This window comes from Canis aureus, chromosome 31 (assembly GCF_053574225.1).
Source record: "Canis aureus isolate CA01 chromosome 31, VMU_Caureus_v.1.0, whole genome shotgun sequence".
Classification (NCBI taxonomy): domain Eukaryota; kingdom Metazoa; phylum Chordata; class Mammalia; order Carnivora; family Canidae; genus Canis; species Canis aureus.
The window spans coordinates 41,759,038-41,776,402 of record NC_135641.1 but is presented as its reverse complement, the minus strand read 5'-3'; the positions used below and the strand labels follow the sequence as shown (position 1 = coordinate 41,776,402).

At 38.7% G+C, this 17,365-nt stretch overlaps 1 protein-coding gene across 11 annotated transcripts in view; it reads left to right on the top strand.

Moving 5' to 3' along the window:
- SPATA16 (spermatogenesis associated 16) overlaps positions 1–17,365 on the top strand; it is a 236,312-nt gene that overhangs the window by 124,244 nt on the left and 94,703 nt on the right. For all 11 annotated transcript variants that reach the window (XM_077880363.1, XM_077880362.1, XM_077880361.1 and 8 more), the window contains exon 5: positions 13,980–14,064. In XM_077880363.1, coding sequence (XP_077736489.1) covers positions 13,980–14,064 — 85 coding nt within the window. The remainder of the gene's footprint in view (positions 1–13,979; positions 14,065–17,365) is intronic.

Genomic DNA, 17,365 nt, shown 5'->3' with positions numbered 1-17,365 from the left:
AGTAATCATGTGCTCTATTCTTCTGTGTGCATTACATAGAACAGAACATTTCATCCTTCTGCCAATCCTGTGAAGGTGGCGACTATTATTATCTGCATGGTAATATAAGGAAACCGAGGCACAGAGAGGTTGAGTAACCTGTCCGAAGTCCTAGAGATCGCAAATGACAGCACTGGGATTCAAATCAAGGCAATCCAGCTCCCGTGTCTGCATTCTTAATCCCTGTGCTGTATTGCCTTCCTATTAATCTGATGAAAATAACTTATTACAAGCTATTAACGAATGATAATGCCTTCAACTTCAGAGAAAACACAAACGTGCAATGCTGTTTAATACTTGGACCTAGAGAAGAGACTAAGGTGTCATTTTGTGGCACTTCAAGTCATTGAGAGGAGCACTTTTGGAGCAGAGGACTTTTTGATGCCTTCTAAGTTGCCTGTTTATATGAGAAGCTGAATGGATATGCTTGAAGATACTGAGAAAGGGAGACACTGAATCCTGTAATGCTGAGTTGAGGCCAGGAGAAGGTGGGTTTTACTGTGGAGGGTCTTCAGTGGCTATAACACAAAGCACACTGGAAAATAAGCAAAGAGATGCCACAACAGAGGCGTGGACTATTTAAAGGGGTCTAGAAAAGTGTGAAAAGCAAACTAAACACATCATAATTTTGCCAAATGTCCACCCTGAATACATATCACTCCTAAAATCAGCAAATGCCTATATGTTATTTTTATAGCCCCCTGGAAGAGAGAGCCAGCCCCCCTCCACCAGTGAGCTGTTACTATTTGGAGAACAGACTCTCTCTATTATATCTTCACGGGGTTTTCACAAAAGGTTTTGTCGTTAGTGGTGGTGATGGTGTTTTGTTGTGGCGGTTTTCTGAGTTGGATTAAATTGAGAATGCTACCTATAAAATTGTTTTAAAAATTCATTTAAGTGTCAGGAATCCCACGTAACAATTTTGACCATATTAATAATGTGAGGACATTCCCCAGGTATAACATGCCTCTCTTCCTGCTTCCAGCCAACTTATTCTGACCTTGTTTCACACCACTCCTGTCCTTTCAGTATGGGAATCAAGCTTCCCTGAGTTGGGAACATCTGACTCAGCTTCTGACCCTCACCATCATCCCCCACATTCACCCTCAGGTTGGCAACGATCATGTTAATAATAAGGGCCTCAGCCTGAAATCTGTAGATTATTTCATATATTTCAAACTGTTTTACACATATTGTTATGCACACAAACACACGCAACTGCAGAATACAGGTATTATTAAAATAATCTGCGTTCTAGAGACAGACCATAGATTGTTAGGATTAAGGGACTTGTGTAAGGTCAAGCAAGTTATGAAAGAGTAAGAGGCTCCATGGCCTGGGTTCAGCCCTCACATAGGATCACGAAAACAACACTTCCCCCTTCCTTTTCTTTCTTCCTACTTGGTGCTTAAATTATTATACCTCAGGGAACTTTTCTAAGCTACACATCCTCTTCCAACATTGGAATCCATTTTTCAATGGTAAGATTTTCAAGGCGGCCTACAGACACCCATTTAAACCACAGTTCAGGGCGCCTGGGTGGCTCAGTCAGTTAAGCATCTGCCTTTGGCTTAGGTCATGACCCCAGAGTCCTGAGATCAAGCCCTGCATGGGCTCACCGCTCCACGGGGAGCCTGCTTCTCCATCTCCTTCTGTCTGCCACTCCCCCTGCTTGTGCTCTCTGTCAAATAAATTTTTAAAAAATCATTAAAAAGAAAATGAAAAATAAAGCACAGCTGACTAAAATGATGTACATTTAATAATCATGTAATGTTTTACTAATGAAATAAAAGCAATTAAAAGCATAAAGTGACTTAATACATCTGAATTTTTAACTGAATAGAAACTTCCAGCAGTTTTCTTTTGGCTTGTCTCTTTTGTTCCATTCGGGAGCCAAAAAATTATGCTGCTCAAGACTGATAAGGAAAATGCTCTGGATAATATGGTCTTCAGCTAAGAAAAATAAATAAATAAAAGTTAATCTAAAAAAAAAAAAAAACCTTTAAAATCTGTCCCATCAACCTTTGAAGTACCTATGATTCCCCTTCAGAATCTCAATAAACAAATCTGAGTGGTTTTCAGACCTTTTCCATCTCATTGGTCAAAGTAATTGGCAAGCACCCCTGGCATAAAGAATGGGGTGCTGGGAGAAGCCGACCCCCCCTGCAGTGCACAGGACAGTCCCACACAACACTAAATGCAACTACCTAAGATTGCCACGAGCGGCCACGATCGAGAAACACTGACAATGAGACCGACTCCTATTCCATTAAAAATTCAGATGCATTCAGTAAGTCCCTTTTCTCTTTTCATTTGGTCTTATTTTATCAGTAAACCATTGCATAACTGTTAGCTATATATCATTTCAGTAAACGGATTTAAATGGGTGCCTGCAGGCCGCCTTGAAAATCTCACCAGAGTGTACGCACGTCTACTTTGATCCAACTGGAACATTAATTACCAGGTCCAAAACACCACCTTTACCATTACCGAAATCTGCCTCTGCCCACGAATCCCTCTTTTCCTCGCTCTCCGTCTTTACCTGTAGGCCTCTGGCCGTCAAGAACTAGGCAGCTGAGTTTATGATCGCAGGCCAGTTGCGCAATATGCTCATCATCAGGATGGTTTACCAGACTGTACAATCTCCGTATATTCTGCGACTCTTTCCTACCCAAGCAGAAATCAAGAGATAGAATGGCAAGCGGGAAGACGGTACTTTTTCCCTTACTTCTAGGGCCTAACAAGAGTTAGTTCTGGCTACTTTCACTGAAAGCTGTTCCTCTGCTGTGAATGGGTTTATTTTCTGCTCCGTGTACTCTTCTTTCCAACTGTTTTGCATTTTATATTGGCTTCAGAAACTGCTGGTGTGAACTACTGAAAGCAAAATTAGACTCAGGATTGCCTGGTTTTGTATAGCCAGACTCTCCTCTAGCTTTTGCCCCTTTTTCAGATGACCTAAGATGACATACCTTGTTTTTTTTTGTTTTGTTTTGTTTTCCCCAGATTTTGCTCCCTCCTTTGATCCCGCAAAATGTCGAATAAAACTTGATAATCCTACTCATGATTCGAGAAACACAGGTTCTGAATTTTCCCAAACACCAAAAGGTGAGGGCGCCCTCTGCTGGTGATGAGATGTTCCAGGGATGGGCACATTTCCTGATCTCCCAAGGATTGGTCCTGGGAGGGTGACCGGTGTGACACGATGAGACAGGAGAGGAATGCCTAGAGGAATGCTCCAGAAGGAAGCCTTCAAGAATGAGCATCAACCACACTTAGGTTTATCAAGCTCCATCGACGCTTTTCAGGGAGTCAGGGCAGCACATTACTTAAGTTGATGCTGGTTTGTGGTATCAGTTACTTTCTACCCAAGAAGTATATACTGTTGGCTTCAGGTCAAGCCCATTATTGTCTCATTATTATTGATGATTTTCTGGAGAATCAGATACTTTCATTCATCTGGAAAAGGAGAGAACTCATCTTTAGGTTTTTCTTTCTCACAAGATTAATAGGAAAATAGGATATGCCTCGACGGAAACAGCTCCTAGTGCATGACACCAGGTCACCACAGGGCCTGGAATGTTTGCCATATTTAAGGACTCAAATTCCTTCTCACTTACCTTTTTCATTCGACTTTGCCCTAAGAAACGGTGCCAATGTTTCAATTTCCCATTTGTCCGCAGTCACTCCCTTGTTAAGGCTCATCCGATGTCTCTCAGAACTCCAGCAATATCCTCCCACTTCCAGCTTTCTCACTCTCAAATGCATCCTCTACAAAGTTGCCAAGATTCTCTCTCTAAACCATAGAACTTTCCGTGTTGTTCTGTATTTAAAACCCACATGATGGGCAGCCTGGTGGCTCAGCAGTTTAGCGCCGCCTTCAGCCCAGGGCCTGATCCTGGAGACCCGGGATCGAGTCCCACATCAGGCTCCCTGCATGGAGCCTGCTTCTCTCTCTGCCCGTGTCTCTGCGCCTCTCTCTCTCTCTCTCTCTCTCTCTCTCTCAAATAAATAAAATCTTTAAATAAATAAATTAATTAAATAAAATCCACATAATGAAATCCATCTTCCTTTGTGCCTTCTTTGTGCCTTCTTTGCCTGCTCTAAACTCAGAAAATTGATCCTGCTGGGCATTCCCACTCACCCTCCTTCTTCTAACTTCCAAACCTGTGTTCAAGTTTTATCCTATGCCTAAGGTGCCCTTCTCAGTCTCGCTCTCCTATGTTTGGCTAACTCCTGCTCAGCATTTTAGGCTGATCCAGACTTTCATATGTTCTAGGTCCCCCTCTCCAATACACCAACCCTCTCATCTGCATTAGTGTATATATCAATTTTTCCATTTTACTCATTGTAACGTAATTATCTGTGTATCTTTGCATCTCCACTAGACCCTAATGATAGAAAATAGCATATTCATCTTAGAATGTCCTTCTTTGTGGAATGAAATAATTCATGAAGTATGCAGCTATGGATCTAATAAAAACCATTCTCAGGCCCCTTTCTATATCTATATGGCCAATCTGGTTCTACAGGTCTTTTCTTCATCCCGGAGAGTAAGTGGGTCCAGATGTCAAGGGATACTACTTATAAACTCATATAAAAGGAGACACCCCAGGAATGCTCCCAATATGGCCACAGGCTATCATTGTCCCTACTAAACACAAGTCTGAGAAGTCTTGACTGGGATAAGATGTCTTCCCCATCATAGAATCCGAAACCAGCAGTGACTGACATTTTTGAAACTAGAAGTTTTCTTGTTACTCTCCCTGCCAAAAATCCTTCAATTGTTCTCCATTGTCTATAAGGCAAAAAATTCAAATCCATCTGTCTGGAATCCAAAGCCTACCATAACCCGTCCGAAACATAATTTTCTGGACTTTCTTCCCTTTCTTCTTTTACACAGACCCTCTGCTTCTTCCCAGATCCTGTATTATACTTCAAAGCCTCGCATGTGATACGTCTCTGGAAAACAAAAAACAAACAAAAAACAAAAGCAAAGCTTCCTTTTTCTTCAGCATCACTTTAAAATAATGCTAGCCATCCTTGAGGTCTCAGGGTGAATCAGTCCATTCCAGCCAAGAGTAATCATTTCCCCCTTTACTGCTCTATACTTCTTAGTTAACATTATATACTTAACATTTGCATAGCTGCTTGTGGGTACAAAACTGCCCTGTATTTTGATTACTCTTTTCAAATATTGTCATATCAATAGTTAATTTGGCATCTCATAAAGGTCAGTATCATGTCTTTTATACATTTCCATGTTACCATGACACCCAGTCTTGCCTATTGTAATAAACATAATAAACATTTGCTGATGATGATAACCATATTTGGGTGTTCCACACAGAAAAAAAAATCAATGTCAATATCTAACCTTCATATGTAATCTAAGATGAGCTCCATTCATCTAGACTTCTTCAACCAAACACACATTTATTTCTGTAGAAGAACCATATATCTCTTGACATGGCCAGGAAAGAAAAGGTAACTGTGTCAGATTAATAAGCCAGAACTAACAAGAAGACATGACTACTAGTGAGACAAGTGTGGAATGTCAGTAGAGGAGGAGGACCAGGTATCAATAGGCAAAAATAACCACGTGCCACACAACACACTTAACCACATGAATATGATTTTTAGAGAATGTACCACTGGTCAATAGTTTAGCAAGAAATTAGCATCAGGGAAGTCCAACCAAAGATAATGGAGTCTTGTAAAATATGCACAGAAAAAGAATGACAACATGCAAGTAGTACAGAACCATGCTTAAGAGGCCAACATTTGATGACATATCTGGTTGAATTCTGACCCTGCTGTTAACTTTTTGGAAATTAGCCTCCTCAATTTAAGGAAGCAGACTTTCCTCATTTCATAGCTTGGTTTCAAGGATTAAATGAGATGTTAAAGCACTTACTATATGTGTGGGAAGCCCTCTCTAAATATTGGTTGCTGTTACAAATAGTAATAGTGATACTATTATTATTGTTTTTTATTATCAACTGAGAATCAAGAGACAGGCAATATTTTAAATTCCAGATTAGAAGCAGACAACAAACAAACAAACAAAACACCCCACTATCCATTGCCAGGCAATCTTGCAGGAGCAAGCATGGCTAGAACCCCAGGATAATCAAAATCTGGAGTTACAGTCAAGGCAGAAACACATTAACTAGATTTGGTCTGCAAAAGGTAGAGACTTGGTGTCTGACAACTCTCAGCTATTAGAGTTAGGCAATTAGGCACAGAGGCAGACTTGTTACAAAGGTAGAGAGACCAAAGTATACCTTTCTTCAATGCTCACCAGACACTGAAATACGTGAACTCAGAACACTGTATGGGCTGAGGCCCGTGATGAAAACCAAATGACCAGGAGTAGTGGAGTGGGGGGGGAAGCATAACCAGAGCAAAGTGCAAACAAAAGCAAATATAAATTATTGAGCACGAAATTAGTCAAGGTTCTCCAGAGAAACAGGAGGTAGAAGTATATGGAATTGGCTCATGCAATTATGGAGCCTGAGAAGTCCTACAATCTGTAGTTTGGCAAGGTAGAGATTCAGGAGAGCCAGAGGTTTGGTTCCAGTCTGAAGCCAAAGGCCTGAGAACCTGGGGAGCCGATGGTATAAATTCCCATCCACGTTCAAGTCCAAAGGCAGGAGAAGGCTGATGCCCCAGGTCAACAACAACCAGAGAGCGAGTTCTCCTCTACTCAGCATTTTTGTTCTATTCTGGCCTTCAGTGGATTAGGTGAGCCACACCCACGTCAGGGAGGACAATCTGCTTTACTCGGTGTACAGATTCAGATGTTAATCTCACCCAGAAACATTCTCCCAGACACGTGTTTAATCAAACATCTGGGCACCCTGTGGTTCAGTCAAAGCTGACACAGAAAATCAACCATCGCAAGCACCTACTATTTGCCAGGTATTGTGTGAGGCACTGTAATGTCAGGCACTGTGGCTTAGAGCCCACAGCAGCATTGCCACTCAAACTCCCAGTGTTGATGGGGATGCTCTGTGTCAGTCAACGTAGTAGCCACTAGCTGTGCATGGCTATTGAGCACCTGAGATGTGCCTCCTGTATCCGAGAATTGGGTTTTAAAATTTAATTTTAATTCTTTTAAAAACAAAGAGTCACATACGGCTGGTGGCTCTCATACTGGGCAGTACAAGTCTAGGAAAAGAAGGTAACAGGTGATTCCAAAATGGGAGACTCAAGCAGGAAACAGAAGGTTTGGGTTGAGGGAGGGTAAGATGGAATTTACTTACACAGAGTGGTCAGGGAAGGCCTCACTGAAGAGGTCACCAATGTTTAAGCTAAAGCTGAAAGGCCCAGATCTTGAGAAGCAGCAGGCAGGTAGAAAAAAAAAAAAAGAAGGAATAGATTCCAGGTAGGAAGAACTAACATGCAAATGCTCCAAGACAGGAAAATCCATATTTGCTCTGAGTGACGAATAAGCCACATTGATGGGCCGTCTATTGAAGAGGAAAACAAGGGCAGCCTATCACGACAGTAGTAGTAGACCACAGAGGGAGCGTGGACTCTATTTTGAGGTCTTTTATATTTACATAGTTTTTAAAGATCACTGTGGCTGAGGGCTGTGTGGAAAATATGTGAGCCTGCAAAAAGCAGCTGTGTACATGTGTATGTGTGTGTTTACTTGAGTGGATTTGATGGTTTGGTTTCCCTCCTGATCAGAATACAATCTCTTCAATATTAGTGTATGTTTGTCTTCAAAAGGAATATACACCGTAATCAGTCTTAATCAACCTAAATGAACAACATGCCTATACATGTGTTCTTCCTTAGGAGAAAGGAAACAACCTCCTAAGTATGATGACAATAGGATTCTGTGGTTAGAACTATCCAGTAGACCCGCTTCCTAGAAGTGTGTATACCAGTTACGTAAATGCAGTAGCTGCCTACAAACCCCGTAGGATTATCCTTAGACTCTTGGGAGAGGTCAGTTTCCGAGTGTAGGAGAAAGAAAAGGAGGAACTTAAACAAGTTGAAAAAGACAATCATGAAACTCACTAATGTCAAGCAAAGGGGACCCATCGAGAAAGATTAAAGCTCCTGAGGTTAATTAATTAACCTAGGGAAGAGAGATTAATAAATTTTGGTGAGGATATGTAGAACCGCTATCCAGAGGATAAGGTCCAGGTGTAAGTTGCTTTAACCCTGGAGAAAAAACTGAAACCAGCAGACTAAAACTGCAGAAGATGCTATTTATGGCTGTGAAACTAAGGGATCAGTGAGGAAGGCAGAGCAATGTCCTTCTGTGGAGGTCTTTAAAACAGAATAGATTCTCATCAGTCTCATTTGAAAGGTTTAAGTGTGATCCTGCCTAAAGGCAAGGTGATGAACGAATGACTTTTCAAGGTCCCAGCCAGTCAGCCCTGTGAGAACACACAGCTGATTGTGTGCTGTGATTTTCTTTTGTTTACCCATATCTTATTGTTTTACACCACCAAGTGGCCACACTGAGTAGAAATGTTACGGATTTTGAATATGAATGTAGGCCCTGAGAATTGTCAAGAGTATACTCTCATAACCTTAGAACTGCACAGACCGTTTGGAAACATCCCATCTGTAAAATCACCTCGCATGAAAATGCTTAAACATCGTGATCCATGTATGGTATTAATTTGGAAAGCAAAACGGCGGGTACCTATCTTATTAATAATAACATGTCAAATTCTTGCATCGTGTATTTGCTGTTCTGTGGGAATGGGATTTGATTCACGATAAGCTGAGTTAGGGCAGAAAAATCTTTTATTTTAGATACATATATATTTAAAAGCCAGATTTTGGCCCTTTTACATTTAACAGATGTATTAAGTAAATCAAATGTGACTTCAGAGACACTTTTCTAAAATGTAATCAAATATCGTACCAGAAGAAGAGTACAGTAGGCTCGCAGGGAAGCTGACATGAGTGAAGGCATCATGTTAGAAAATAAGTTCAGATACAGCACAATAGGCTAATGTGCTTCTGGTACGTTTCCTCTTCAATTTATGTTAAAAATACATCAGCATCCATGAGCATTTATTAAACTCCAATGTGAGATAAATGTTGGGTTCTACATCGGGCAAGCCCACCCGCTGTCACTCCATTCCCACGCCCCCTCTAGAACAAAGGCATTGTTAATGCGAGCAGTGAGATAATCCAGGGCCAGACTCCTTCTGGTAGGATCCTACCAAGATACGTAACTCTATAGCCCTCAGATTTTTGTAACAATAATTTAATTTTTTGACTTTAAAAAATTAGGTAATGTGTGGTCATTAATTCAACAAATATTTATGGTGTGACTACCACACCAACACCGTTCTAGGCACTGGGGATAGAGCCGTGGATAAAACAGACCAAACTCCCGGCCCTCAGGAAGCTTGCATTCCAGGAAAGACCCAGATAGCAAATATTTTTGGCTTTGGTATGGATAGTATTGGAATGTGGTCAGGGGAGTCCTCACTGAGAAAATAACATCTGATAAAGTCCTAAAGAAAGGAGTGAGTATGTTCTAGAGAAGGAACATCCCAGAACAGGGATTGTCCAATGCAAAATCCCAGAGGCAACAGTGTACCCATTCTTTTTGAGCAACAGCAGAGTAGGCAGCTGGTCTGGAGCAGAGTAAATCAGAAATGAGATCAGAGACCATATGACAGGGGGCTCAATGCCATTTTAAAAACTGGCTTTTACTCTGAGATAAGAAGCCTTTGCAGTTTTAAGCACAGTAGTGATCTGCTCTGGAGCACTAATTTTAATTTTTTTTGCCTGAGAAACTGGATGGTTGTAGAAGACTATTAGAGATTGGAGCAGGAAAGTAAGGGAAGGTTAGAGTCTCAGGTATAGAAATATTAAGCTTGAAATAGCTACTGAGTATCCAAGTAGAAAAGTGAAGAAGACAATTTCTACAAGTCTTGAGACCCAAAAAGAAGTTTAAGTTCAGGATATACATGTAAGGGTTGTCAACCCATAGGCTGTATCTAGAACCATGAAACTGGTGAGATCACCAAGGGGTCACATATAGAAAGAGAAGGGGTCTAAACATCGCAGCCTTGGGCATGCCAAAGGTAGGCTTTCAGAGAGATGAGAAGATACTAGAAAAGGACACTGAAAAGAGCAACTAGTAAGATAGAAGGAAACAGGAAAGAGCGGAAATGTGGAACCCAAGTGGGAAGGTGTATATTGAAAGAGGGAAAAAAAAAAAAAAAAAGAAAAAAAAAGAAAGAGGGAACAAGCTGTTGCATCACTTGCACCTGAGAGGATCTGCAAAATGAAGACTGAGAATTAAATCACTGTTTTAGCAGCATGGAAACCATTAGTAGCCTTGACAAGAGCAGTTTTCAGTGAAATGGTAGGAATAAGAGACTTGCTGGAGTGAGTTCAGGAGCGAGCAGGAAAAGAGAAATTAGAGATAAGGAGTATACATGGCTTTCCCAAAGAGTTTCTGTGGGCTTGTTGTTGTTATTTGTTTGTTGTTGTTTTATTGTTGTTGTTGTTTGTGTGTGTGTGTGTGTGTGTGTGTGTAGAAGGAAAGAATTAAGATGAGAACTGGGAGGGAAGTGGATCACAAGAGGCTTTGGGGATGTTTTATTTTAAGACGGCAGAGACAACAGCATTTCTGTGTGTTGGTAGAAGAGCTCCAGGACAAAAGAAAATGAAAAAGAGGAAAGAAAAGGAATGAGAGCGAGAGTGAGAGCGATAATGAGAGAGAGAGAGAGTGTGTGTGTGTGTTACTAGAGCAGTTCCATGGGTAGGATGAGATCTGATGCAGAAGTATGGGCGAGTGGACCAGGTTCACGCTCTACTGTGTAAAATGCTTAACCTGGTGCCAAGCACTAGCAAAAGCTCAAGAGGGACAGATAGGAAACCACCCACTGTCACTGAAAGGGAGTTGGCTAACGTGATCCTCCAGTTTCGGTGCAGCCACAATATTCAGTAGATTAATGAAAGTAAGTTGAGTAGAATAACGACAATGAAACAAAGACATTTAGAAGCAACGTTGGGTCACATTGACTAGCCTCCAGGATGTTGGTCTAAAGGTAAACAGAGATACCTGAAGGGAAGTAGGAAGAATGACAGTTACTGTTTACATTTGATTCATGAGGTGAGTGTGCCAGAACCGGGATCCCACAAGGTACTTGACTCCCCGTAGACGCTGAGTTGATGAATTAATTATCTTTGCCCTTTATAAATTCAACGTGATTAAAGACCCCTGTCTCTTGCCTCACAGATGCTGCATGGTATAATGTTATTTCCATGCTCTTTTCATGTTCTTCCACTGAATTTTATACTGATTTGTAAAGGCTCGCCTGGAGGACAGAGCTATGATAGGGAACCAGACAAAGGAAGGTGGGTGGTGAAAACATAACTGCCACTTCCACTAGAAAGAAAATGGGTTTGAAGCAACTATTATATAAATTGTGTTCCCAACATTAAGAGAAATAAGTTATACTTATTTATATATTAGCAAACACGTAGCTTTGTGAAACCATACTTTGTTGTTTAATACTAGTATCTTTTTTACTATTAGAATAATTGTGCTTCACTGAGGTCAGGTAATAAATTTCAATGAATCTTAATTCTTCACTTGTTTCAATACAATTTTGGAGATGTGTTCGTTTGGAAGAAGACTTGAGCCCCCAGGTGTTTGGAAAACATTAGTAAAAATACTAAAACTTCTTTTTTTTATTTTTATTTTTTTATTTTTTTTTATACTAAAACTTCTGATTTTACAATGGTGAACTCAAAACCAAATCACCAAAAGCATTAAAAATCCAGGAAAGCTCTAGAAACCCACTGTTGTGATCTTTTTCCCTCACAGCTGTTCCAATCTAAGAATGGCGATCATGAACGTGATGGAAACTGCCCATTTACCGTTTACTTAACTCAAGCCTCTGTACCTAGGATCCAGGATTTATCTTTTACATTTTTCGCATGTTTCAAAATTGTAAAGTTTCTTTCTTAAACTCTGCACAGTAATCTGAGCACAATGCATATACTGTCCCTAAAGAGAAAACAGTAGACTGAAATATTTAAGGGGGCCTGTGGCCAGAACCTATAGAAGCTGGTGCCTAACTGTTGATTGGCAGTTATATCAATGCTCGCCTGATGTTGCTCAACCTCCTAACTTATCTTACAATTAGGCAAACTATACCAAATCCAGCGTTTATGGAAGTGAAGTCTTATGGAACACAACCCCACTCATTTGTTTACTTATGGTCCATAGGTCCTTCCACAAGGCAGTTACCCCATGGCCCACAGAGCCTAAACTATTTACTATCTGACCCTTTACAGGAAAATTCTACTCACCCCTGGTTTAACTAATGGCTGGTGTCCTCATTAAACAATGTTTGCTGAGCCATATCTACACATCCAAATGGTAATGAGAGGAGAAATCAGAGTGCAGAATCAAGTCGTCACCTAAGAGTACCCAACTTCTATAAATACGTGCGTGCTGTCTTTGAGAGTGAGATTTTTAAAATTTTTCATTGATTTCCTAAATTCAGAATTTGTTAAATGGATTTCTATTAGGTGACAGGTACCTAAGTAGACTTCCTTTTTAGGTAGTCATGAGAGGAAAATTTTTCCAAGTGTTTCTATCAAATGCAAATTTTGAAATTCACTTTTGCCCCCTCTCATCTATAATTTTCACAACTTTTTTTCCTACTTCTTACATATTCACACAACATCAAAACCTCCTAGCTCAGTTTATCTTATCAGTAAATTAGGGCTTTGGAAACTATAAAAAGGGCTCTTAAAAGATTATATTCCTAAATTATTGTCATTTATTTTGAAATGTCAGTGGACAGCTCCTTTCCAATACCACACATGTAAAAAAATATATTGAGCTGCATAACCCTCCAAATGGTGGTATTTTTTCCCATTGTTTTTTTTTTTTAAAGTCCTAATTTTTGTCTGTCCTGAGCCAGAATCTAAACATTTTAATTCTTCTAACAGAGTACCATAGTAAGTTTATAGCTGCTGTGCTTCAGACAACCTATATTTAGGGAAGGAAAATTTCTAATTCAATTTACAATGATGTCAAGAAACAATACATATCTGCAGGCAAAGATAAGAAAAACATTCAGGGGTACACCATGATAGCTCTACTTAAATAAATAAACTTTTGGTACTAGTGATTTGGTACACAGGATTATTATATGTTTAATTGGCTAACGTGACAATTTGGAATTACTTCTAGTCACATTTAATTGGATTTGGAATCTCTGGAGAAAAGAAATAGAGAGGCCTAGCAGAAACAGTCATAAAAGTAAACTGTTTTTCCAAAGGGTGCTAAGCAATGAATTAATATCAATTGCGCAATAGTTTTTAATATCCTCTCAGCTTAATAAGACTAATTCAGTGGTTGTACACACTAGATACTAAAACCAATTCAATTAAACACAAAAGTTGGGGGGAGGGGAGTGTTTGTTGAATTGGAAAATTTTTTATTTTTACTTTCAAGGAGGCCAATGTAATCACAGGTGAATGATCTTTAATTCAGGTAAAATCTGAGATATGCTTAAATAGCACTACAATAGTTACCTGTACATGCTAAGCTAGGTTTGAAGGCATTTTAGAGTCCATAAAATATGTGCTGCTCTATAAATGCTTTGAAGCTTAATAAGGGGCAACCAAAACAATGCATTCCTTCATAGTCTTTAAGTATTCTTACACCGTACAAGCAGAAAAAAACATCTAGAAGACAAATGGCTGGTTGTTTCTCTTATAGTTTTACTTTAGATTAAAAGAAACAACAGAAAACAAAAACCACCCTACTTTCTGCAGTCTAAAATGTGCCGCGGCTTTGCTTAATATTCATCTAGTCAAATTGATACATTACAAAATCTTCTTCCTCAGTATTTATACATATACTACTTGTTATGGTTTTCCTTCTGTCTTATAAATTTATTTTTTTTAATTGTCCTTGTTCTTAGGAGTGCCATGATTGCTGACTACATGTTCTGGCTCTGTGGAGGAAGTGAGCAGTGTATAAGCAAGCTCATCAAACTGTATTGGCAGGTAAAAATTGATGTCCCAACTAGGGAGGAGGAGCCCATCTCATTTTTAGAACCAGAATGAAGGATTGGTGCTTAAAAGACTGCTGAAAAAGGTAGCTCTGGCCATATCAATCAGAAGGACACTACTCAGTAGTAATGTATTTGTAAAGAAGCAGATTGTCTGTGACTAATTTTAAGGGCAAAATTCAAGGTTGTTAGCCCTTGGCCCATACTTCAGTTTTACAACCCAATATAAATTTTAGACATCCCAGAAACTATTTTCCCAAGCATGCTGCCCTAATGACACGATCCTTTAAAATATGAACATTGTATTTTCATAGATTATTTTTGATCTATGATCTGTAGAAGCAGACCCTAGAAGTAATACCAATTACGTAACGAAAGAAAATGCGAAGATCAGTTGTATTTGTTGGGTAATATTTAGTGTTTGGAACACTTATGTAATAAATTGCAGATCTTTTTTCTTTCTTATTATTCAAAATGGCATCAAGAAGTCATATCAAAGGTCAATTAGATCCCAAGAAGAGAGTGGCAATCTCTTAGAATTATAAAGAGAATTTAAAATTCACTGGTTCAATCTCCTTCACAATACATAAATCTATTCGCTTCCTGTCTGCTCTCAGCAAATTGTCAACAACTTTCTACTGAAATAGATCCAAAATGAAGAGCTCATTTATTCCAAGAAACAACATCTGATTTGCTAATTACTAAACTGTTTACCTCATGTAAAATGAATTTCTACCCCTTTAGAACTTCAATCCAATGGTTCCCGGTAGGGAAACGTGGACTGAGGAAACCCATTTATTTCCAAATGAAATTGTTTCAAATATTTGAAAGTCAGCTACAAAAGCCAAATCCCTCCTCTGTATCTTCTCCTCTCTAGAGTGTGTGGTGTCTTTTATTCCTTATGCATCAAGATGATTTAATTTAATTTTCAAACCAACTAGAATAAGATCTGCTAAAACACAAATATGAAAGGGAGAAATAATTATTAATAGTCTCCTGATGCTTCCTCACTTTTCCCATATTTTCAACTACTGTGTCCTGGCCCTCAGTTTTCTGTCTCCCTATCATGTGTTATCTTTATCAGACAGTAAAGTATTAGATTTATCATCTAAAGTGCTCAATAATTTAGATAGTTCCATCTAAATATTTGGAGCACAATTTACCTATTTATAAAAACTAAAGGTTTACATTAGTCCTACTATACTTGAGACCTGTGATTATTTGGGAAAAAAATGACCTAGTGAACAAAATATTAATCTCAAAAAAATTTATTAACTTCCTGATAAGTTTGAAACTTTCCTCAGGGAATCTGGAACATGCAAAACAGTAGCAGTTATTTAGAGCCATATAATTAAATAGTTGTAAAGAATTGCTAGATATAAAAATATAAGCAAATAATATGAGCTATAAATATAATAAAGGAAGACTTTTTGTTAAAGGATTGAGAAACTTCTGGAGAGAAGTGGAAAGGAGTTGAATCTCAAGGATTAGATAACATTCAGCAAGCTTGGCATTTAACGAGTCCCAAATGAATGTTTGATTTAACTTATTCACTAAACAAAAATTCAGTACTTACTGTGTTTTCTACATTGAACTAGGAAAAAATAGATACAGTGTTGGTGCAACTGGTTAAGATTTACTGTGAATATTTTATTTGTTTCCTTTAGCTTTCAAAAAACACTAGTATCCCTAAAGAACGCTAATTTACCTCAAAGTAGGAAAATAATCTCCACTTACCAATACATGCATGTTTGCTACACAAAAAGTAAGAAAACAAATTCCGTTAACTATTCTGTATTTATAAAAGATAAGAAAATATATTTCTCTTTGTAGTCTCTTTTTATTTTTTTAAATAATTTTTTAAATCCTCATTACCTAGTAAACCCATACCCCTACCCAGCCTCTCTTCTGGTAACTGTCTGTTTATTCTCTGTAGTTTAGAGTTTGGTTCTTGGTTTGCCTCTTTCTTTCTTTCTTTGTTTTTCCCCCTTTGCTCATTTGTTTTGTTTCTTGAATTCCACATATGAATGAAATCATATGGTATTTGTCTTTCTCTGACTTATTTCACTTAACATTATACTCTCTAGCTCCATCCATGTCATTTCAAATGGCAAGATTTTATTCTTTTTAGCTGAATAATATTCCATTGTATGTATGTACCACTTCGTCTTTACCCATTAATCAATCAATGGACACTTGAGCTGTTTCCATAATTTGGCTATTGTAGATAATGCTGCTATAAACATTGGGGTGCACATATCCCTTTGAATCAGTATTTTTGTACTCTTTGGGTAGTAAATACCTAGTAGTGTGATTGCTGGATCTTAGTATAGTTCTATTTTTAGCTTTTTGAGGAACCTCCATAGTATTTTCCACAATGGCTACACCAGTTTCCATTCCCACCAACAGTGCAAAAACGTTCCCCTTTCTCTACATTCTCACCAACACCTTTTGCTTCTTGTGTTGTTGATTTTAGCCATTCTGACAGGTGTGAGGTGATATCTCATGATAGTTTTGATTTGCATTTCCCTCATGATAAGTGATGGTGAGCATCTTTTCATGTGTCTATTGGCCATCTGTATGTCTTCTTTGGAGAAATGTCTATTCACGTCTTCTGGCTACTTTTAATTGAATTATTCATTTTTTGGTTGTTGAGGTATTCTTTTTCTCTTTTAATTTGCAGCAACTTGGAATATTGGAAAAGGGCCCTTGTTTGGAAGTCAGGTCTGATTCAGTCCAAGTTCTAACACCAAATAGTTATCTAACCCAAGGCAATTAGACTCTAGAGGAACTCTAACTAGAATATAAGAGATGACTAGCAGAAAGTGCTTGAGAAGGTCGATTCTTATAGCTGATTTTAGCACTGAAATATAATATTTTAAGCACATCCAAAAATGTCACACATATTAAGATAAAAAGAAGCAACATAATTAGAAATTTCATCATGCAGATAAACTCCGTAAACTGAATCTCTCTAACCAGCCTCAACATTAGCACACCACACCATTCTCACCAGTTACATACTTCCTTATGCAAGCCTGCCTCTCCCCAATCTTAATTTAAATGTATATATCTTCCTCTCTAAACCTTGTTCTGTCCTAAATCAAAAGAGGCTTTTGGATATTGCCAGAGAGTGCCCAGTCCATGTCATCTTTATTTTTTTATTTTTATTTTATTTTGTTTAAAGATAGAGAATTTTTTTTAAGAATTTTATTTATTTATTCATGGGGACAGAGAGAGAGAGAGAGGCAGAGACCCAGGCAGAGGGAGAAGCAGGCTCCAGGCAGGGAGCCTGA